We start from the raw sequence: 24434 nt of genomic DNA on the forward strand, positions 1-24434 counted from the left end.
CCTCTCATGACAGCTGCCCTGCACAATGCAGAGACACTGATTTCTTTCATCCTTCCATCCCAAATCTGCCCCTTTGACTACAGACAGAGATGAGCAAATATTTAATTAACACATCTGACCTTTTATCAGCACTCAATGCTGATGGCTTTCTGCACACCAGTTAGGTGTGCTTTCCTGCAGCCTGCTGCAAACTTGGGAGGACAGTGTTACAAGGTTTCCTCACTTATCTTTGAACACTTTCTGACACTCTAGGTTTGAAAACTGACAATGTGAAAGTGTCATCTTCCATTATTTTAATAGCACTTAAGTTGTATCTTTTGTTCCTGTATGGCGGTATAAAGAAGAGAACAAGTGTTACCTGGAAAATCAAAAATCATAGGACTACCTAGAAAAACCAAAACATTTTCATTCTTTTTCCTGTGTATGTTTAAAACTTTCCAAATTTCTCATGGTAAGATGGGGTTGGAGTTGACAGAACATAAATGATGCCTCAAAATAGCTGAGAACAAGAAGCTCATTGTACTAATATGGCAGAGAGCATCCTGCTCCTTCTGGTTTAGCTGTTACCAGAGACCTTCTCACAATATCATTCTACTAACCCTTAGTTCCTGATCATTGTTAAAATGCCAAAAATTCTCATATCAGTGAATTATTTTCATTTCAAAGACGTCCCCTGTGTGTAGCCTGACCTTGCTCAACTCTTTTCTTTCCCCTCACCTGGCTGGATCAGGATGGTTCAGTGAGGACTCATTCACTAAATACCGTCATTATTTCAGCCTGAAGCTCTGTGTGACCTGGAAATAATACAAAGCAAGACAAACCTCACCTGCATAAGGGAACCCTTGGTAATGTTCAAAAAACATCCAGTGAACGTCAGAGACCTACTTTCAAAGTACAGCAGCACCAGTTATATTTGATAATAATAAACACTTTATTTTTACAGTATAAAAATATAGGAACAAAATACTATACAGAAAAATATAAAGTTAAGTTGAGATCTTCTCAGTCCCTTTTAAGACAAACAGGATCACATTGTGCAAGCCCCAACCTTCAGCAAATACAATTATCCTGGCAGCTGAAGTGGCACACTCAATCTGAATGGGACAGCTGCTGCTCATCATATCCAGAAGCAGAGGTGTGCCAAGGGACAACCTTCCAGCACAGGGAACTTTGTCCTGCAGCTTCCAACATCCTTGCAAGTTTGACTTTGTTACATATAAAATGGAACTGAAGTCCCCCTTCATGATCTGACCTGGTATTTACAGTAAGGTGCTAAGAGAGCACCTGTCCACACATCCCCAGCTGTGATCCCACCCCACAGGCTCACATTTACACAAACCAGTAGCTGCAGAACACTCACACAAACGCAGCTGGAAGCTCTCTGTCACCAGTTGTGGAGCTGTAAACTGTCATTTAAGGAACATAAAAGGTCAGTAAAAACAAGCTGATGAAATCCCTGAGCTTCCACTGGTTCCTCAAAACAGAAAAAATCCAGCCCCCCTACCCCCAAACAATAGAAGCAGCCAGCATTCCTTTCCAATGTACTGGCAGTTTCACTACATTCCTGTCTATAAGAAAGAACACTGTGGACTGCAGCAGCCAACAGTACAAGAATAATCTCCCTCTTCTTTACCTGTACTTCTCCAGTACTATTTTCATTTTCCACAACCAAACTGTCCAAGTTTGCTTGCAGGTAAAGCAGGAAAGAGAGAAAGGAAAGAAGGCAGAGAATTAAGGAATTACAGTGCAAATTATATCCTCATGGAAAAAAAAAACCACAAAGGAAAAAGGCTCTCTGTAGATTTTTCAAGCCTGTTCTCTCCATGGTCCCAAACCAGGATCCATCCTTGCTAGGGAATAACAGCTAACTGACCCTAGACCTTCAACAGAACACTGGGAATGTGCTCCCCATGGCAGTGAACTTGCTTTCACACTGTGTATCAGCAATGCTACAAGATGCCTTTTCACCATCCAGCAATCACGGCAAGCTTCCACAAGAAAGTGCAGTGAGAGTCTCAGGTCTTCAAGCTCCTCTTATTTTATTCATTTGTTGCAGAGATTTGAAAGTCCCTGTGCTGCATCCACAGCAGAAAAAAAAGTGCAATAACACACTGGAGACACTCCAGGAACTATTGCTGTGCTGAGGCAGCTTGTGGAGTTTGACTAAAAAAAAATGACAAAAGAAGAAATAAGGGCAGGCCTAAAGAGGAATAAAGAAGAAGAAAGGAATTGCTCTGGGCACCAGCGCATCCCAGTTCCTCCCCACTGCCAGAAAGGTGCTGTAATGGATCCTGTCTCCTGTAAGCAGCAAGTGCAGGACTGAACACTTGTGAAGGGTTATCAGCAGCATATTGGAACAGTCTGTGGCAAGCATAAGGACAGCTCACTGCCATTTATAGATATTCACCATCTTCTCTGTCAGAGTGGCCAAGAGGTGGCTTTGGTTCACTTCCAAGGGGCAGATATCCAGCACAGGCAGGTCAGCTGGCAGCTTCTGCAGCAAGGAACCACTTCCAGCATCCCAGAGCTGTGGGAGGGACAGACAAGGTCAAGGACTGCAGGACTCTCCCCTCCTACCCAGAACAGACCTTCCTCTCTCCAGAAAAGATTTCCTCAATTTACTAATAGGACCCTTTCTCTACTTCCACACCTCGTTTGATTGGTGTTTAACAGATTTGCAGCACAATGTCACACTCACCACCCTCTCTGACCCCACTCATGAGCTCTCACACAGCCTGTTGTCCATCTTCTGCATTTGGGCTGCTTTTTCATACAAAAGGCAACCTGTGTCCTCTTCCCCATCATCCCTAAAAAGCCTGGATCCTTCTCCCACAGTGCTTACCACACTAACTATCCCACTGAGTCTGCTACACCACTCACAGAGCCCAGTTGTGCCACTGTGTCCAACCCCATTCCCCTGGGGGACAAGAGGGGCTCACTGCCTACATGCCCTTTGATGGATGGGGACCTTGCTACATGCCCTTTGATGGATGGGGACCTTGCCTAAGACTGGGAGTCCCACACTATCAGGGAGTTACATCTGCCACAGCAGTACAACAGATCAACCAGCACAAGGTAATGTGCATGACAATTCCCACCAAATCACACTGATGCTGTGACTGATAAGGCTTCTTTCCTAAGAACTACAATAAACCCTACACCACACTGAAAGGAGCAAGACATACCAGAGCAGAATTGGATGCCTCATCACCAGCACACACAAAGACACTCCCATCATCCTCTGGGCTCTGAAAAATGGCATTTTTGGTCAGCAACTTGCAAGTGGGACCAGCACTGAAAGTCTGAACCGGGTTGGAAGAACACACCACATCTTCTGAGCCCTCTGTCAGTGGGCTGCAAGTCAGTTCCATCATCACACAACGCATACATGGGTTATTTTTACCTGCGTAGTAGAAATAAAAAGGTAACTTTTGAAAAATGCACTCACAGATAGGCCTTATCTGTAGGAATACAAGCAGCACCAGCCTGCAGCTGCCTCCCTTTGCTCATGCCCAGTTTTTCTCAATGTGCAGATGCTCACTGCTCTAGTAAGAGCAGGTGCTGTGTTTCTGCTGTGCCCATTGCACCAAGGCTGCTGCTGAGCTCAGCCCAGGGCAGAACTCAGTGAGAAGCAGTGCTCAGAGCCTGCAGACATCCCAGTACATACCGGGCCTGTAGGTGGCCAGGCAGTGCCGTGTGTTGATCTCTGTCTGGAGATCAATGCAGCCTCCGGGTTCCAGGGCCAGGTGGTGAGGCCGGTAGGAGTTGCCAGCTCTCTGCTCCCAAAAGCAGGCTCCTTCCAAGGTCCCAGCCAATATCCCACCATAAGGCAGCGAGGCTGAGGCCATCCGGGGCAGGTAGGACAGCGATACCATGGGGCACCTGGAAGGGTCATTGGCAGAGTCAGTGCTGTCAGCTGCAGCTCTGCTGGTGCCCTGCTCGCTGCTGCAGAGCTCTAGTTCTCCAACTGCATGGCAAAGAAAGGACTTCAGCAGGCTGTGAGATGGTCCTTCAAGCAAGGAGCACCAATGGATATGTCAGGTATAAATTAAATCCAGCTTAACTGCTGGGCCTTCTGTTTTACAGAAGCAGCAGAGAGCACACATCACATGAGCGCAAGTCAGCATTTGATTCCCAGGGTATAAGAAACAGAAGCATCAGAATTTCACATCTCTTTGTAATTTGTCCTTTCAAAATTAAATACTAAACCCAGCTCCAAACAAATTCAGCTCTTCTGTTTATACTGCACAGTATAAACTGCACCTTGTGTGCCTTAAAAGGAGCACAAGTGCTTGGCACCTGCATAAGTCATATATAAACACCATACAACCTTATGAGAGATTTCTCACATTTGGGCTAAATGTGAATTTTTGAACAAGAGATTCACATAATACAATTTCAACTATTGTAATTGTTGCGTGATTTATGGAAGAAGCTGTGTTTAACTTGATGTTTATTAGTTGAGAGGAATGATAAATCCTTCTGCCATACCTCGACTTCTGAGGGACCAGTTCTTGGACATGAGAGTTTGTGTCTCTCAGATCATATATCATGATAGAGCCATTGACCAATCCAGCATAGACATAATTTGTATCATCAAGACACCAGCAGCAGCTCCACACGGGACGGCCAGCATTGTATGTCTGCACTACAGTGTTTGTTGCCAAGCTGCAGAAGAAAAGCAAAGTGATGGCCAGTTGCACAAGCATTTACTGATGAGAAAACTGCACAATTAAAGTAAGCTAATCTAGCTTTTTAAAGTCTTCAGACAAAAGCATCTCTCTTTAGACTGAATTCTCAGTTGACTCCTCCTTTACTCCAGACATGAATCTAAAAACCCAAACAGAATAATCCCTTGGATATTGTCAAGTGATTTATAATTCTTCCAGGCCAATGCTTCTTTTTCCAGTTTGATCTTTGGAGACTGGGAGAGGAAATCTCACAGCAGGGTCTCAGCTGCCTTACTGGCAAGAGAAAGCTAAGTTACTTTTCTGGAAACAATTAGGAGAAGCAATGCTTGTGTAGTCCCGTAATAGCACATATTCCTGAGATCACAGGGCTCTGAAGAGATCCTCATCTCTTCAGATTACATCTCTCATTAATTACTTCCTCTCTTTTTACACAAGAGGAACAGTATTTATGCCTCAAAAGAATCCAGTTTAAGCAGGAGTGAGACAGTGAGTGGCTAAGGACAGTTGAAAGTACATTTACAGTATTAATTATTCCTTCTACAAATCAAGTTTCTAAAGAAGACAAGAGTCCACAGAGGGGCACAACCCAGAATAACAGATGAAGTTGGTATCAGATCAGGATGTATTTGCAAAGGGCAGCATTGTCAACATGCATTTGCACACTGAGAACAGCACAGAAGACTGCACATATCAAAGTAACTCCGGATATCCTTTGTAACACATGTGCTTCTCCCTGGGGAAGGCGATTATGCTCAGAACTCCAGAGAAACAAGTAATTGCTCCCAGGTAAGTGTAAGGGGAACAACTACAAAGATCTAGCTGGGGAAACAGGGAGTTTGATACCAGAGCAGTGAATGGGTCAAAACAACAGGATGAAAAAAAACCCCAAAACCAAACAGACTCACAGTGCTACTTTAAACAACTGCAAGCCAGAGCAGGAGACATAAAAGCATCTTGGATGATTCTATTGGGGAGGATGACTATGAAATTAGTGACTAGAGAAGAAAGGCTGCCAAAGAAGGACTATTCTTTCAGAGGGAGACTGAAAAAAGTATGAAGATGCTGCTGAAGCCAACACCTAACTCCAAGACATTCTGGGATCGAGCACAAATGCAAGAGGATCACAAGCTCTGATGCAGCCAACCAAGCAGTGAGAGGTAGATATGGAAGTGTCTGGCTCCTTGTTGCAGTGCCTGCTAACTCTTCAGATTAAACCATGAAAAGAATTATCAGCCCAATCAGATAAAAATCTGACACCTTGACTTGAGCATCAGTTTTGTTTACTTTTAACTCATGTAGCAAATGTTTCAACATGGTTACAGGAAAGAAATATTCTGTACATTTCTGTTGCTGGATTAAGTTCTGTTCATTGCTTCACTTGTGGGAAAGAATTGAGACTAATTAGTCAAAAACCAGACACTTATCCGGCCTAACCCAATACTGACAGACAGATTGCACAGACACGTTAATATAACTCAATAAGAATCAATTAGCCAATAAAGTTTTGAAGCACTCTAAGATTAAGACTGAAGAGCAGCAGAGCAGCAAGAAAACACACTCATAAACTGTAAATTCTAACAGGACTGGACACATTTTTCTCTCAGTTGCTGCATAATTAGTCTCCAACCCGCTACTTTAAATCTCTGCTAGCTCTGGAGAGCCTCTAACACATGCTCAACAATGCTGTTTATGCATTTCATATCCCAGATGAATTCCAAAGTCTGCAAGAAGTTTAAAATCAGTAAAGTTGACATTAGTGCAGGGAAGGAGGAGCCCAGTCTAACTACCCTTTATTTCTGCTTTATGCTGTACTCATTTCCCTGCAGGAAGAAAAAAACAAATGGACAGTAAATGTCATGTCTACATATTATTTTATTTATTCTCAACACAGTTGGCCAATCTGTGATGAATTACTTGTTTCCCATGGGAAAATAATCAGAGAGAGGTAGCTCCATGACATCTCCACCTTAAAGATGCAAAAGCATCAGTAAGTCCTCCCCTCTGTTAGTTCCCCCATGCAGGAAGAATATGCAGACCTGATCTCATCTTTGCAGCATCTTTCAGAAAGCAAAACAGCAAGTGCTGCAAGACAGAACAAAATCCAGCCCAACCTCTTGCACACAGCCAACCTCTGCAAGGACAGGCAGGGCCCACCTGGTGAGTTTGAGAGTGTTGTCCAGGGCAGCAGAGAGCAGCAAACCATCGGCTCGAGTGCCGAAAGCCAGGCCCCGGATCTGTTTGCTGTGGATGGGGATGTACTGGCTGCTCTTCAGGTTGGCCAAGCTCATCATCTTAACACCACAACCTGCCACAGAAGAAGGGTAAAGCAGATTATTGAGAAGCAGCATATGCACAGAACTGGCCATTCTATGCCAGAACTACAAAGTCCGTATTGAAGCCTGTGGTGGGATGAACATGTAAGTTATTTGCCCTTCTGGGTAAGAACTGCCACAAATCATTCTTTAATTCAAATGGCAACAAAGCTAAATCCTTAAGGATCCCAGTCAGCAAGAGCAAATTCAGTACCAGTGCTGCAATTCTTGTTACAAGGCCTGCTGCTCTTTAGCCAGCTTCTTCAAAGACACTCTTGCACAGATAAAACCACAAAAAGCAGGATTACATGGCTATTTAAGAGAACAAGCATCACAGCAAAGAATGGGTACAGGTGAACTTAACCTGTGTGCTACAAGTCACCACAAAGCCTCCATTCAGAGATTCAGTCCTGGCTACAAATGCCAGAAAAATGAGACCAGTTAAATGCAGAAAAGCACTTTGTTATGCCTAGATAAGGCACATTAACCTCAAACCCATTAACCAAATAAAGTAACTCTCATCAGTCAGAAAGCAGTTGGCAAATAAGTGCTCTCAGACTCCTAAAGCCACATGTATTGCACTGCAAAAGCCACTGGCACTGGTTCAGATGTCAGGTCACTGGCCCCTGGACATAACAGTGAGACAAAATCAGGGCTGCCTGTGACTTCTTGGCTTCCTATTTCCTCATTAGGGAACAGCATTCAGGCATTCATATTAAAAGGAGTTTGCTTTAGGTTGGGTTTTTTTTTCTGTTTGTTTATTTAAGAATTCTGACAAATCAGCTGCATGTGCATCAATCCACCTACAGTGCTTCTCACTTAACCACTGGAAGCTTCTCTGCAGGCTCCACTGCCTGGCCCCTTCTCCTTTCAGAAGGTCCACCTTTGCAAGGATTACAGGACGCATCTTTTACCTTCCTGTGGATGTGGCATTCCAGCAGGAGAGCTGCAGACCCTCTACTAGGACTCTGCCATAGAAGTGCCAGGGAAAATAAGCTCCTTTGCTAGGTAGAAGCTACCAATGCAGGGGCCAGATGAAGTATGGGGAGTCTTACAAGTATTCTCAGTCTACAATGCACATGCAAAGGCCAAGCAGGAAAGCACGGAGCAGGGACAAAGCAGAAATGACGTTAACTTGTACTTCTGAACCTCCAAATGTTGACTAACTTAATTACCAGGAATAAAAGTAGACTGTGGAGAAGGCTGTGATACCACAAGACAGCCCAGTGAGTCACAGTATGCCATCACTCTGCAGCTGCCAGTCTGAGACACCAGGAACACCTTTTCCAAGTGGTACTTGCGCTGGCTCTGGCTGCAGGGGAGGCTGCCTGAGAGGCAGGGGCGGGAGCTGCCGGGCTGCTGAGAAGGGCTCACGTTGTACTGGGCCACCAGAGCCTTCAGCTCCTGCAAAGAAAAGACCCAAAGAGCTTTAATGCATCACCAGCAGTGTAACCTTCTGTGCTCTCTGCTTCAGGTGCTCCAACTGTACTTGTTCTCAGATAAAAGAGGGAAATGTAGTCCATGCTATTCCTGAAGTACTTTATTTCTAAGTTCATGGCCTATGACAGTGAGCAACAGAAGCATTCAAATGCTGTGTAAATACTGGCAAAATGTATTCAAAGTTTGTTATTGTATATATTACACCCTGTGAAAGAGAGGACTCTTGGGCAACACATAAAAGCCAGTAACAACTATTACCAGATCAATGCTGTTTAGAAGGGAATGAACTGCCAAGTATTATGAGCCCCTAAACCACAAGAGAAAGTCAATTAAAACCATTTTCCAGAATTTCCAGAATACCCCATAAAAAAATAAAAGCCCAAGATTCAACACAAAGGGCGTTGCAGGAAACAAATCAGTCTATTTAATGACAATGACCCTGTTCTTGTAAACCCTGTGCAGCAAATTCCAGGAACAACACAACTCTCAAGAGCTCCAGCTCTGTCTTCTACCACCTCCTCCCCTCTTTTCCTCCACCTCAACTGATGAATGCTCAAGGATATTCAGCAAAGGGATGGCCAAGAACAGCTTCTGTGAAGAACAAGGTATTCCTTGAATTCCTTTTTCTGCTGAGATGATCGGGGTGAGGTGGGAATCAAGGTAGTGGCATCAGCATATTGTGAGTCAACTAGAAGTATCCCTTCCCAAAAAGTATTTTGACCATCATGTAATCCAAGGTCAAAACCAGACAATACAGAATCTCAGGGATATTTAAGAGAGAAGGTATACTGAAGGAAAATTGCTACTTGCTTTCTGTTGTCTGAGCAACACAGGTTCTGCTTCAAACACTATGTAATCTTTAAACAATTAAGGGTCACAAGAATGATATTATGAATATATCAGTAATTGCAAGTCAGCCTCAATACTGAACCAGTCACCACCACTTAACCTGCATTGAAGCAAAGGCAGCAATTTTCAAAAAGGCAAGATCAAAGTTCAAATTCTACATTAATAGTTATCAAGACCTATAACTTTTGGAAGCTGCTCAAGAGGAGAGCAGTTCTGATACTTTACAGAGGTCTGATCTCTTTGGCATCAAGCACATTGCAAATGTCCCAAGGGAATATAAAAATGTAAGGAAAAAAAAAAAAGAAAAGGAAGCTGGAGACTCCAGATCATCCCAATAGAGCAAGAAAAGGCAAAACAATCGGGACAAGAAGAAGGGGTGTGAGGGTTGTCAGGATGCTTATGATGAAAGCTGTAGCTTCAGGCTCAGAGTAAGCAGGCAGTCAAAACACAGGTAATTTAAAAGAAAGCAACTTTTAATCAAAAATTTAATAAACTGAGTATTTCTAAAAGGTGAGGGGTGGACACTATAACCACTGGGGATCAGAAGAGATTACAATTATCTGTTGCTCTGGGGACCTTACAAAACTCTCCTTGTCAACTGCACTCAACATTCAACTTTCACACAAGTTATTATAAAGGAAACCAGGCAATTAAAATCACAAGGATTATTAATACAATGTTTACATTTAAACACAAAGGACAAACCCAGCAGAATCAGGAAGTCTTACTGGAGGCACATTAGCAAGGTGATTAAAAATGTTCTGCTGCAGACAAATTCCACTAATTGTGCTCAAAAGAACATTCTGTTCATTATGTAAAAGCCTATACTTTCCTTTAAGATGCTTTGCAGAGTTTTCCTGATGCCTGGTGTCAACTAAGAGCCTTGAGAGCAGCCTCCTCTCTCTGCATATGCTCTGACTTTCTCTAGATTTCAGCTCACCTTTGCAGTGATGAATGAACAGTCACACTGGGGGGAAAGAATGGGCTATAGAGCTGAAGTCTTCCTGAGGAGCATACAGGAGGAAAAGCAGAAGAGCACAATGAATAGGAAAGGAAAACCACCAGCTACAATAAACTCAGAACAGTTTTGAATTATTAGGTTACAGCCCTAATAGCTGATATGAAGCTTTCAAGACAAAGGCAGGCATCAATGACTGTCACTCTCTGGCTGTTTCCCACAGAGCTCTTAGAGAAGCCACACCTGCCACCTGCCACTGCACAGCCCCAGCCCTGCCTTTAACAGAGAAACACAGGACAGGACAACCTCAAGCTGTGGTGCAGCACTGTGGATATCCCACCTTCCACCTCTGTTTGGGGTTTGGGTTCAAATTCAGACTAAAGGATATGGAGCATTTCTAATTGGTTCCACTATAAACAACAGCAATGGAATACCAGCTTCCACTTCCCAGACATCACCTGGAGGTGAACACAGAGATCACAAAGATGAACAATTTTTATTCAATAAAACAATTAGCCTATTTTTTTTCTAGAGGTATTGAATACACAAATTTTTATTGATATTTTGCCATTCAATTTTTTTTGAATGCTCTGAAAATTCTATTTTAAAAAACCTTTTCCATTACATCAAGAAACATAAATTGATCTCTGCAAGGGTCACAATTACATTGGTTTTCTTCTCCACAGCAGCATGCAGTCTCCTGTAACTTCCATGCCAGTCCTCCTTTTCCTGCTCCATATCCAAAGAGAGTTACTGCCTCCCAAGCGCAAAAATCAGATCTCCTACCCCAGCTGATCAGTAAGTAATATTAATACTAGAAGGCAGAGATGGTTTATTTATCCTCAGCTACCTTTACTGAAAATGCTGGCAGAGTCAGGAGGAGTACTGCAGTAGCTCACATTTAATTCCCAAGTTCTTTCTGCTCCCAAAGGAAAAACATTAGGTAAAAAGTGTCAGCAGCATTGGTTCTGAAACACAAGCCTGAACCTCTGTGTGGTGGGCAGGACACAGCTCAGCACAGCCCCCACTCCTGAGGGCTTTCTTCCAGAGCTCTCTTCATCTTCATTTCCTCATGTATTTTCATAGAGCTAAAGACTTAAAAACCATCAATTTCCTAGTCTCAATAACATTACATACTTCAATAATAAAGTACAATGAATAAGCATACAAACCTAAAAAAAAGGTCATAGCTAGTGCCATGACTGCTGCTGGGCACAGCTCAAGTGCATTAGCAACAAAAAACCCTGAACAGCCCAACCCTACACCGCAATCACCCAACCAGGGCTGGGTTAGAAACCTCCCAATCTAAATACTTCTATGCAAGTAGTTACTTTACTCTATGACTTCTCATAAAACAAGGAGCTCATTAGGCATCTGCTCAAAATGCAATCAAACAAGTTGAAGACTTTTGTGGACTTCCTGCTGACCTTTTTGCTCCCCAGTATATTGTTTCACTTCCAGATTATTCACAGTATAAACAAGCACCTTAAAATTGCTTCCAGCATTTGCATTAACCACTACAGTACAATGATGAATGCAGTAATAAATACTGAAACAGAGCTTAAAGAACACAGGGTACTTAATCTTCATAACATGTGACTTCAACACAGATAGACTGGATACTCCATCATTTAAGACCAAATGAATTGCAGGAAAACATTATGGACCGGCAATTTTATCTTATTTGCATTTTTCTTAAGCCAAAGTTTGTAGTGGACCAATTTTCTTATTAGCGATGATGAGCATATGGCTTCATGCAGAAATTTAGAGAATTTATAAAGCATTATCTTATGTCACACAGGAAGACTTCAGCAAAGAGGATGCTGTTTAATGTACAGATATGAATAGTCAAGCTAAAAAAAAAAATTCCAGGAATAAAGGAAAGCCTAAAAATAAGCAGGCTGCTAGACAGAGGATATCATCTGCCTCATTCAACAAAAGGTAGCAAACTGGCAATGAAACAGACTCTTGGAAAACCTAGCACTGATGGAATATGCCAGCTAATTCACAGCTGGAAGCACTGGCAGAGTCCATAATTTATAGGAATCCTGAAAAAGCAGCTAGGATGAGTTACAAAATATCTCACTATTGCATAAACCAGAAGGAAAGAGTCATTTAACAACCTATCATTTACAGTCAGTAATTTGTGCCCTAAGAGGTGCCTCTCAGCAGCTGCTCAGGCCATGTACAGCCTCCCATATTTGACAGGCCAGGTCCCAGGGTACCAGGTGTTAAACTGAAATGTTGACTAACCTTCAAAAAACCCCAAACCCTTAGGGTATTTTTGTTTTCTTTTGACTTTGCAAGTAGCCATGCCTCTTCACAAACTGCTTCTCAAAGACTCTTGACTAACTAGTGATAATAGGTTGCACTGCAGGTTTACTACAGAGATTTCCAAAGCTTAGTTTCATGCAACTACACTAAATACAAGGAGACTAAGTCTGGTTCTGAGAGGGAACCCGCAACCAAGCAGCCAAACAACTCCAGTGCTGTGCTCAAGTTCAATTAAGTCTTAAAAGCATAAGAAAAAGTCAGAGTTTTTGTAGCACACATGAATATTCCAGCCCAGGATATATTTGCCAGCTTTGGATGATTCACCAATTGAGTTTACTAAGTCTTGATAATTACTAAAACTGGAATCCTGTCTTCTCACCTCTAAGGAAAGATGGAAAAGGCAGGCTGAAGAGGAAGAAACACTGTGTTTTTGTAGTTTGAGACTCACCTGAACTTGCTTGCGGAGTTTGCTACATTCATCTGTCAGCACCTGGAGCTGGAGACGGCTCTGTGCAGATTCCAGCTCCGCCTGTCTCCGCAACTTTTGCTCCTTTTCTAAAGAGCTGGAGGAAGGAGAGGAAAGCAATCCTTAGGCCTAGGTATTATCTTGGATACTTTTCTGGGCTGTCAGCTCCTGCCCTCTGACTTCATCCCACCACATGTCCTGTTCAGGCAAATCCACAGTCACAGAAAACCTGGTACAGCACTAACCCAACACATTCACCTTGAGATATTCAGTTATGCAATTGTTCTGAATGACTCACTCCAAGTATTGTTCCAACAGCCTTTCTCCTCATCCTCTCCAAAAGGACTCATTTAGCAGAGGAGAGTGAAAAAGAAATCGATTTTCTTTCTCCTACAGAAACACTTAAGCAAATCCTATACCATTATGTCCATGTAATACACTGTGTCAGTAACACAGCACATCATAGCATAACTATATAACAGCAAGATCGTCAAGCTTGTCTCTACTACCAGTAGCTAATCTTGTATTTTAGGAAAATATATCTGTACCAGAAAAAATGATACAGAAAAATTCTCTGTGAATGCCCATAAAGAAGACCCACTTTCAGCCTCACCTTGAGCCCAAAAGTGCATGCACACCGTTTAGCAGCAGCACTTCGGTTAGGTTACTTGAATTTATTTCTCTTCCATAAAGGCTTACATGAAGGAATAGCTAAAGTGGGGAAAGAAACACCAACACTCCTTAAAATTAGCTGTACACCAGGTCTGTGTTGCCCACTGCATTCTGTATGTCAAAAGCTGCAATATTCCAGTTATTTCTGTCATTCATGTGCAGGGAGCTCTAGCTTGCCTAAATATTTTGCAAATGCACAGACCTAGTCTTGAATGTTTCAAAGCACAGAATTCTGTCATTTCCTTATAGCTTTTTAATGAGATTTTTTTTCCTGCAGAAGAAACAGGTGAAATGCCTATTTAACAATCACAAACACATTCTTTATGTTAGTATCCAAAGGCTGAAGGCTGGTGGGTTTTTTGAATGTGACAAACAAACCCCATGATCTTATACCTAATTCAGGACCACATGCAAACAAGACTAATGCATGCACACACACATCTCTGCTCCACTTGTGGCTGTGTGCCAGAAGGCAGCCACTGCCAGCAGCTCCATGGACTCACAGTCAGTCACTGCTCCCTGCCTTACAACAAAAACAGGAGGCAGAGGAGGAGCAGGGCATGTGGGGAACACCTGCAGTGAGGTTCTGAGACAGAAACAGAAGTCAGGCAACTACCCCTTCATGAGAGATAACAAGATTTACACATGCAACTGTCTTCCGTGATGCTTTTGAAAAAAATAATATATATCATTTATTTTCCTGTGTTAATCCAGTGAAAGAAGCATCACCCTTCTAAAGGTACACTTCAAACACCATCAGGCTGTGGCAATCTGGAGAGAAGAGATTCTTCCCTTCCTGACTGTTACTCCTCAATCATTTCTGATCTATAATTACCAGGATAGTGAGGTTTCTGTTGAAAGACTGCCTTGAAAGAACAGTGGTATAGCTGTAGATATGTGAAGAAACCCCAATTAAATTCTATTCAACACAAGACTCAGAAGAACTCAGATATCTGCAGCATTTTCATTTCAGAATAGTATCTGTGACAGCATCTTACTGAAAAGAAACGAATCCCCATTTTCATACCTGCTTTCCCCTTTTTCAATACAAGGTCTACATTTAAGTTGGAAAGGGAAGTGGGAGTCATAGTAATGCTTGCTGACCTTTTGCAAGTAAAGCTACATGAAGAGTTTGACAAAGCAAGATGGAAAGTGATTCATATGAGGTATTACTCTGTTTAATGCACACAGAAAAGGTGGCAGAAAAGGTCAGCTATTCACCCTCCTTGCATTCCTAACCATGCCTTGCTTTTCCCATCTAATGATGAATTAGCAATATACAGCTTTTTGGCATCAACTTTGCATGTCCTCCCATGATAACAATTCAGGATATAGCACAAGACAGCTTTTGCTGTTTCAGGGCCACAAAATGCAAACTCAAGAATTCTGTTCCAAAAGAAAATTAAGATGTGCAATGCAGCAAGGCCTTGGTTCTTTCAGGTAGCTACACTCCTGATACACCCCAAGGGAATGCACAAATTGCTTCAGACCATGCAGGAAATGAAAGCATGGAGAAGCAGGCAGAGTGCAGCTCTCAGGGGCAGGCCCCTTCAGGTGGAGGCTCCGTACCTTCTCATGCGCTCCTGCTCGCTGGTGTCCAGCGCCTTCAGCGTGCGGGCGTACAGCACCACGATGTCGGAGCGCTTGGCCTTCTTATTGCACTGAAACAAACACCAGCTCAGGTCATCTACAGGCATTTAACTATCCATGCACTGAAATCAAACACAAGCTCAGGTCATCTGCAGGAATTTAACTATCCAAACTGTGCATCCCTACGAGTCCCTAGGTATGGTTTTAGTTAGCTCTGAAAGGAGGGGCTTTCTGCTGGAAAACAATGCCACAAACACAAGTATGTTTGCAATGTGCTCCCTCATACAGACACCAGAGCTCTAAGCAGGGCTACAACTAAAGCTGCATATCCTACTGCACCTTTAATAATCCATCTCCTTGCCTCCCACTAAATGTATTCTGCTAATGCACTGGCAATGCAGCTCAGTCAGCTAAGTTCCAGGGACAAAAAATCCCAAAACAGACAAAGAAGTGAAAACAAGAAGATCTAGAACAAAACACCAGCCCAGCCTCAGGTCTGAAAAGATCAAGACTTGATGCTTGGCCAACAGACAAAGATTCAGGAACCCCTGAGCATACTTCCAACTCCTATTTCTGTACTGTATTCCTTTAATCATGTTGTACAGGCCCAAATCCATAAGAGTATTCCATTGTTGAATGAAACACTGACTTCAGTGACACACAGGGAGTCAGATATTTCAATAATTTTGTGCATCTAGCTAAGCTGCAATAATTTAGTACACTATATTCACCTTAAAAAGAAAGCAAGTTAGAACTTGCAGATGCCATAATTTCTTCCAAGTTTGTTTTGCAAATATTCTTTGTTGAAAAGAAAAGAGGCAGGTGAATACTCAGATCAAGTAACCTCAGCTAAACATTAAATTACTGTGTATGCTTCAAATGCACACTTGTCTACTACTTAGCAGCACAAAGTTATCACAAGCGTCTCAGAGCAGACAACCTCCCTCCTCTTTGTAAAAACTGCAGTAAATGGCCAAGACAGTTTTCCTGGCAGCCAGCAGCTGCCACTGGCAGGATCAGGAATGCTGCAATTTCACAGCAACTCACACTCAAGCCACTTAGTATACAGACCATGCACAGCAGCTCTGGGCCATTCAACCAGAGAACACCCAACTGCAAAGGAGGGAGACTGAAAATGAAGGAAAGATGATTTAGCTTCAAGGTTCTCTCCAGAGCAAGTTCTCCCAGGAACTTTTTAGTATTTGCATCATTGGAAGAGAAAGAGGGAGCAAACAATCATTGAGATGTTAGTGTTCAAGAAGAAAGCAGTCACAAAATTCCAGAGAGTAAATATGCCAGGCAGGTTTCTCAGAATTCTGTCTGGGCCTGAAGTAGGGGAAGAAAAGCTTATACAGAATTGACAGAGGTAAGAAAAATCAACTTTGGGCCTTTGCTATGGCAACAGGGATTCTTTAGGTTTAGTCACAGCACACATCAACAGGAAGTTTCTTGTTGAGAGAAGGGAATCCTGCAAAGTCAAGCAAGAATACAGAAGCTCTCAAAATGACAAAGCCAAAGGAACCCTGGGCTTCCAGCCACTGACTCAGGAAGTGCCAGAACTGAATCCTGTTTGTGAGGTACTCATTGACCTATTTTTTGTCAGCATTCCTTCATGGAAAAAAGGAGAAAGGAATGGAAACACATCACATAGAAGTGCAGACCTCATCGAAGGAGATCAATATTAACCATGGAAAGAAACCATTCAAAAGCTGATTTACCACTTGCAAAGGGACATTAGAAGATGTAACCTGGTTCTCAGTTTGTTCTCTGCCAGCTTCCTAAACAACCTCGTCCTCTTAAAGGCTGCAAAAGCAGACACAGGTCAAAACAGAAGATTAATGAACTGAAAACTGAATTTGATGATCTTTAGGGTCCTTTCCAACCCTAACCATTCTGTGGTTCCTAAACAGTTCTCAGACACATTTCCTGTCTAATAACACAGTCATTATGCTTAGTTAATTGTGTCTAGGAATCCATCTGCCATTTCCATTCCAGGTGGTTCTCTCCAGGACCAGACTGGGGCATTCTGAAACCATTTCCAAGTTTAGCACTTGAACTCTCAAACCTTTACATCTGCTACTCACAAATGCTCTACTTCAGAGAGAAGATCCAAGTCATAACCCATCCTTTAAAGTACTGCTAGTTGTTACTGGCCTAATAACAACAAAGTAATGGTGGGGTTTGTTACTTCTGACAGCAGCTTCATGCAGCAACCAGCTATAACACAGTGATCACATCTGAGGCACAAGTTAGGCACACATAGTAAGTGCTTTAAGTGCTTTTCAGTGCACACAAACAGCCCTGTTACCTGAGGGCACTTCCCTGCCTGTCCCTTGAGCCATCTCTCAATGCAGGTGTAGCCAAAGAGGTGCCCACAGCGCAGCGCAGACAGACGGTGCTCCCCAGCATTGGTCCACTGCTCAAAGCAGATGGCACAGGTATCTCCTTCCTCCTCATCCTGAGGTGCAACAGGAACTGATGGCTCCAGTTTCTTTAGTGGAGTTGTCTAGGATTAAAAATTAAAAAAACAACACAGCTGTTTCAGAAAATGCAGCATTTACCATATATAATCTGTCTCCAAAAGCATTTAGTTCACCTTACTTGCTTTTGCTGGACTTCATGACTTTCATGTTCTGCAGAAGCTTCAGACAAAGCTTGAGGTGGCTCTGCTTGAACTTGACTGGAAACTAAAGAAAGCATTGCTTAAATAACCTGATTCATAATGGGGTGAAAAGGAGTTTTCCTGCTTTGATCTGAAATCATCAGGGCACAGGTTAAGTAGTGACACAGCACAGGTTACTTACAAAGCTTCAGATCAGTGCCCTGGACACATTCTGTGTGTAAGGCCTTCTACATATAAACACTAGTGCTGAAAAATTTTATGTTTTCTTTTATGAAAAGCAACAGAATTTCAGTGAAAAAGGAGAGGTCTTTTAAGGACAGAAACTGTTATCAGAATTTTCTGACCTGCACAAAACAAACAGATTTGGTGTATAGTTAGGCTGATGTCAGATTATATTCCTGCATCATTATGCCCTGAGAAAGACAGACACCAATATCAGAAGCTGCTTTGCCAAGGGATCTAAGCATGCATATTTCATGTGCCAAGAAAGCATTTCCCGTATGCTGGCTGTCCATTCACTCTGACTTCAGCACTTTTCCAGCTGGTAATTGTCTGAACTACCAATTCTGCTGGTATCCTCCCTATGTTTTTGTGGTGGGCCTCTGTCAGCCCATCTGTTGAGGCATGGGCACACTGAATTGCTATGTGGAGATCACCACCACTAGCACAGTAAAAAAAGGAGCAGAAATAACTGCCTCCCCTCTAGCTCCTGACAAAACAAGAGTCATTAGTCACATTTAGTAATTAAGGTAGATATTCTCCATCCAGTGGAATTATCACCTAACCCTGGCTAATGTCAATAATGTTTTCAGCCTCTGTGATTCTGGGCTGTAAGAGGAGCCACTGGCTTATATAAGCAACAAGGGAATTCCACAAAATCCAGCAGAGAGCATATGTTCACACAATAATATACAGCACTTAACAGCTTGAGCTCCTGTCATGTGTAAAACTAGCCCAGAGCAAGCAGAATGGATCTGTTCAAAAGATACCTCACAGATGTACCCTTTTAAAAAAGGTAATGAGGTGGGCTGGGCAATCAAAACCAAAACTGAGGGCAGAGAGTCAATCTATAAGGACATTCCTTAGAGACTGAAGTAAAAAAATATTCTTGTTCTTGTATTCTCTGGGCAGCAATAACCTTGACTAGCAAGTTAACTATTTGTCACTCTTACATAAACTGCGCATGTTAATCACACAAAATGTCACTGAAGTGTGTGTCAGCCTGTGAGCATGAGTTTAGATAAAGAATTGAAAGACAGAAAGAAATGAGGAAAGAAAAAGAAAAACAAAAAGTACCTCCATCTCCTCAGCTAAGTGTCACATGGGAATGAAAAATCAACTGAAGCAGCCTGAAATCTCAAATAACTAAAAAATACTGAATCAGATCCTTCTCTGTAAGGATCATCATCTTGCTGATGTCCAAGCTGTGACCTGATGTCTTCAACAGCACTCCTTAATAATACATGGGAGTGGAAGCATGGCAAACAATAATCTCTAAATTTAAGTTACAAATAATCCTGGTAACTTTCAGAATAAATAGCAGTCTGCAAACAGCAAAAAGATTGTATTTAACATTATGGTAGCAATCACCCATTGCTGTGGCTGCTGCTCTTAGGAGCTGCTTGCCAGGAAGCCGTGTGGCAGCAGCCTGCTCCTGTCAGCTGTGGGCACAAAAATCTCTGAGCCCCGTCTGTTGAGAAGCTTAAAAGGGTTTCCCTGCTGAGTTTTCAAACAGCAAGAAAAGTGTCTGAAATCAGTCTCTACACAGCTCCAATACAGCACAAACCTCCTGAGCTCACTGCTGGAGGAGTCTCCTGGGCTGATGGTAACAGTGGTGCTGCTGCCTCCACTGCTTCCTCCTCTTCCTCCTCCTCCTCAGAAGTGCTGCTGGCAGAGTCACTCACTTCTATTGTCTCGGCTGGGTGCTGTGCCTGGGGGTCCCTCACAACACGGGGGAACTCTGGGTGAAGAACTGGTCCTGCAGATGGCTCTTGGGTCCTACTGAGTTGAAAGTAATGGTCCAATGCTGGCCTGAGTCCAGAAATGCAAGAAACAAAAGCCACAGTCATTTCAGGTAAGCTAAAGACTCACCATGTTTTCCCATGCATGCTCGCAGGAAAATTCCTAGGCTTTGACTTCAGCAGGAAGATGTCACTGTTATCAAGTCAGGCCTTCCCGGGTAGGGGGATAATCACATAGGATAGACCATGTTGTGAACAATCAGCAGGATCAGCAACAATCAATTTTGCTCAGTTCAAAGAAAATCTCATTACAACAATGATACTGCTTTCTTTTGGGGGAGAAGGGGATGGTGGGGTTAGAGAGGAGAAACACAAAGAGTATCATTCACTAATAAGCCTAAGGAAACTCCTAATCTGTCTCTCCAACCCTAACTGAGCCCTGGTTCCTGGAGGAACTGGTACTGTGAAATGCATACCACTTGGATGAGAGCCTCATTCCACTGACTACTTTGTGCTTAATCTTTCTACTTTTCCTCTTCTTTTCTGCTGGAACTCATCCCTAGATAGAAACATCCTCCCCTCTCCCCCATCAGTTCAGCTATCATCTCAATTATCCTTCAGATTCAAAGGAGTTTCTCAGGTTGCCTTCCAGCCCTCACAACTACCGTGACCTTCGCAGGCAATCCGAGGGCAAACAATACAGTTGTGTTTAATCAACTGGGAGGAAAGGAGCTCTTGGTCTTGCTGAATTTAAAAGCAATGCTTCAGTTAATTATAATTTCACCCTTGGCACATACAAAAGCTAGAATGATGAGAGAAAAACAAATAAAAAAGAAATTTGGATTTCTTTCTGGCTACAGAGCATCCCCATTCATATCCCTCTGTAATCCCATCCAAATGGTATTAAGTAGAGAGGATTTTTTATTTTGTCTGAAAGTACAAAACAACCCAAAAAACAAAACCCAAACCAAACCAACAACAACAAAGCCCAACAGAAAAATATCCATTTGTATGTTTCTGAACTGTCACCAGCAAATGTAATCAGGCAGACCCCAAATCAAAGGTGAAATGCAAACCAGAGCACAAGCTCCACTGAGCTAAATGCTGGCTGGAACTGCTGAGAATCAGTACTGCTGCAGGAATCACGGACAGGAATCTGGCTGTGCAGAGGGAACAGCAGCAGCACAAGCTCTGCAAGCAAAATTCAAAATGTAGAAGGACTCAGAGGTCAACATCACCCCTGCCAACATATGAATCAGGAGGATTCACTTAACAAGGGCAAAGGACCTGCCAGAAGAGACCAAAAGTCACTGTGCTATTACTGAACTTAAAGGCAAGTGCTTTGGCCCTAGCCACACACCTGGGCTGGGCACTGTAAGAGGAAGCAAGGAAGTTTTGAACTGATGCTGGACGTGATCACGGGGCAGCTCAGACCCAATTTCATTTCTGCTTTACCTGGCACTGATTGTCCTCTGGGAACCCCCAAGTCTCTGCTGCCTGCGCGCTCTCCTTGCTGGCGGGCGCTGTGTGAGCTGTGGCACAGGCGGCGGCTGGGACTGATCCAACGGCCCCTGCAGCCTCTGCAGCCCACTGGGGGCCGTGGCAGGACCCGCCTGCAGGTCAGGCTCTGCAGCTGCTGCCCTGGCACCAGCGCTGGGCATGAGGACAGCATCGTCAGCAGGGAGGGCTGCAGCGCTGCCTCCTCCTTCCTCGAGCACAGGAACGTGGGAGGAGAGCGCTGTGTGACCAGAGGGCACAGGAACGTGGGAGGAGAGCACTGTGTGACCAGAGGGCTCCGGGGAAAGTGTCTGGAGGGTCTCCACTGAGTAACCAGCCACTGGTTGGAGATCAACTTCCATCTCTTCTTGAGCCATTTCTGCAAGGAGTTGAAGAAAACTAGTATTTACTTATTTATAAGTGTACCCTACTTGTAGCCTGATGATAGCAAGAACCAGGTACAGCACTCAGTGACTAAAAATGTTTTTAGAATTCAGAGCCAAGAGAAAATTTGTCCTTTGCAGCAGAGCTAAACCACAAGTCAATACTCACATGTGAGCTGGGAGCACCCTCCCAGAGTCCTGGGCTCAAAGTCTTTGGCTCGACAGCAGCTAGCACCAAAGGCACATTGCAAAATCAACTAAAATAAGCACTTGGATGAGTATGTAAAGCCAATGTTTTCTTGCTGCCATCATTTATGTGCCAAGTAAATTCACGTGGATCTTGAAGAACAGTTGGAAATATCTGAGATTCTCCCAGGTGAGCAGCACTGCACAAGCGCCCAGAGATACAGCCAGAAACAAGCTCTATGACACAGTCCTTTGCTGCACTGCTCTCTTGACTGACATTCAAGTTTCTTCAAATAAAATTGCCTTATTGGAACAGATCGCTGTGACCCTTACCCACAGTGTACTGAACAGCCCTTCAGGTATTTACCAACACCAGGCAAAACCAGAAAGGGCATGACAGCAGAACACATGACTGAGACATTACTGGTATCTGCAGCATCAGCATTTGGGGATCCAAATTCAGCCCAAGACTGGATAAACATGAAATCTGCAATAAGACTGCAAATATATTAAGGGTGGTTGCCCTTCTACGTCTTTGGCATATGGATTTCAGGTTACCTCCAGAACAGGAGTACTACCTTAGGGTTTGAAGAAAAACAGAGACAACAGTTTGTGCATTATTAATTCTCATGCTGCTGTCAGTCACCAAATTAAGAGCACTTTGGCCACACTGTGCTCACAACACAAAAAGTTCAAGATTATCTCATCAATTGAATGAACAGATTCACCAAAAACTCAAAAGTCCTTTATTGGAAGAGGTGTGTGGATTAAATACTGCAAGCTGCTGAAAATCATTCACATTCTCCAAAAAGTACTTAAGCAATCATAAACTTGAAAAGCCTTGGGAATTGCAGACCTTTAACACTCTTCAGAAGCCCAAAGCACAAACACCAGTTTTACCAAGCTGGTAAAACTTACCCAGCTAGGGCTGCATAAAGAGAACAAATGCTAGTTGTGTATAAAAAGTAGCTAGAAAAGGTACACAAGAATTAATAAAAGAGGTTGTAGTAAGGCTCAAATATTTTTATAGGTATTTTAAGAAAGTCTAAATTATTAATTTTATCATTCTTATCCTGATTATCAATTCAGCCTAAGCGAGGTCAAAATAGACATTACCACTTCCCACCAGAACAGCTGCATGGCCAAGATTCAGTAATATTCTACAATCAAGTACTGCATTTCTAGTACTATCTTCATTATAGAATTGCCACCCAACACCATAATAAACCTTTTATTTTCACCACATGGAATCATTATATTAAGGGGTTAAAGATACAGTCCCAAACGCCCCTGCCAAGGGCAGGGACACCTCCCACCAGGCCTTATCCAGCCTGGCCTGGAGCACTTCCAAGGTTGGGACATCCACAACCTCCCCGGGCAACATGTTCCATTGCCTACCTAGCCTGAGATTTATTAAGAGGTTAATAATGGCATTTTCACGGTTAAATCTTGGAATCTGGCCCAAAGGATTATCAAGCCAGGCCTTCCTCCAGCCAGCTGACCGCCTGCCAGGCAGCCCCGGGAAGAGGGGGGTCCCCACAAACAGCCCGCCTGGGCCGCAGGGAGGAACCCCGGGCGCCCCCAGGGCCGAGCCCGGCCGGCAGCCCCCGGCTCACACCGCGGGCTGAGGGCTGAGGCAGCAGCTTCCCCTTGCGGAGGGCACCCGGGCCCGCTCCGGCCGCGCCTGCTTGAACACGAAATTAACACAAACGAAACAACCCAACAGGGCCCGAAGGGAACGCGCGCCCCACGGGCGGGGATTCTCCGCCGTCTCTTCGACAGAGCTCGCGGATTTTAAAGACGAGCCCGTCACAAAAAGGGCACGGGAGAATGATATCCCCCCTCAGGCAGCTACAGGCAGCCCGAGCGCTCGGGGAAAACGAGCCGTGCTGGGGAACTCGGCCGGGCCCCGGGGGATGGAGCTGTGCCGAGATCCCGGCCCGGAACCACCGACCCGGCCCCGCCGCCCCTCGCTCACCTCCGCCGGGCCCAGCCGCCCGCTCGAGCGCCGCGCCGCCCCGCCCCCGCCGCCCTATTGGCTGGCTGCCCCCCCTGCGCCGGCCGCCATTGGGCCAGTCGGAGCCGTTTCCGCTTTTTCATTGGTCAATCGCTCTGTCCGTCTGTTCAACGGAACTGGGCGTGACGGGGCGAGGGGCAGGGAGGCACGGCGTGCTCTGATTGGTCAATGCGCAGCGGTGAAAGCCCGCTGATTGGACAACGAGACCTCTGACGGCATAGAGGCGGGGCAAGAGCAGGGGAGCGAGTTTTCATTGGCGGAGACGCCGCGTGGCGAAAAGAGCGGGAACACAAGTTCATTCAAACCGGGGGAGGTGGGCGGGGCGTTGGCACGGCGGCGGGGCGGGCCCGGGGGGAGCCCGGGAGAACCGGGGGGAACGGGGGAAATCCAGGGGGAGCCCCGAGGTGAGCCGAGCGGAACCGGAAAGGATTTGGAGAGAACCGGGGGGAGCCCAGGGGAGCCGGAGGTGGCGCCGGGATAGCCGGGCCCCGGCGCCCCGTGGGCAGGGCCGAGGA

The 24434-nt window shown here is 44.2% G+C and overlaps 1 protein-coding gene across 1 annotated transcript; it reads right to left on the minus strand.

Annotated features, from left to right (window-relative positions):
- Positions 1–2299: 2299 nt before the first annotated feature.
- On the minus strand, positions 2300–23889 carry RFWD3 (ring finger and WD repeat domain 3). The gene is made up of 13 exons (XM_084214986.1): positions 23881–23889; positions 21292–21712; positions 19662–19906; positions 17854–17939; positions 17561–17758; positions 15232–15323; positions 12973–13087; positions 8179–8407; positions 6846–6996; positions 4492–4668; positions 3668–3882; positions 3186–3403; positions 2300–2527 (listed from the first exon to the last, which is right to left on the minus strand). Exons 2-13 carry the CDS (start codon positions 21708–21710, stop codon positions 2384–2386), a joined length of 2289 nt encoding a protein of 762 aa, XP_084071112.1. The 5' UTR covers positions 21711–21712; positions 23881–23889; the 3' UTR covers positions 2300–2383.
- Between the last annotated feature and the right edge of the window lie 545 nt (positions 23890–24434).

Source organism: Fringilla coelebs (genome assembly GCF_963513975.1).
Source record: "Fringilla coelebs genome assembly, chromosome: 14".
Lineage (NCBI taxonomy): Eukaryota > Metazoa > Chordata > Aves > Passeriformes > Fringillidae > Fringilla > Fringilla coelebs.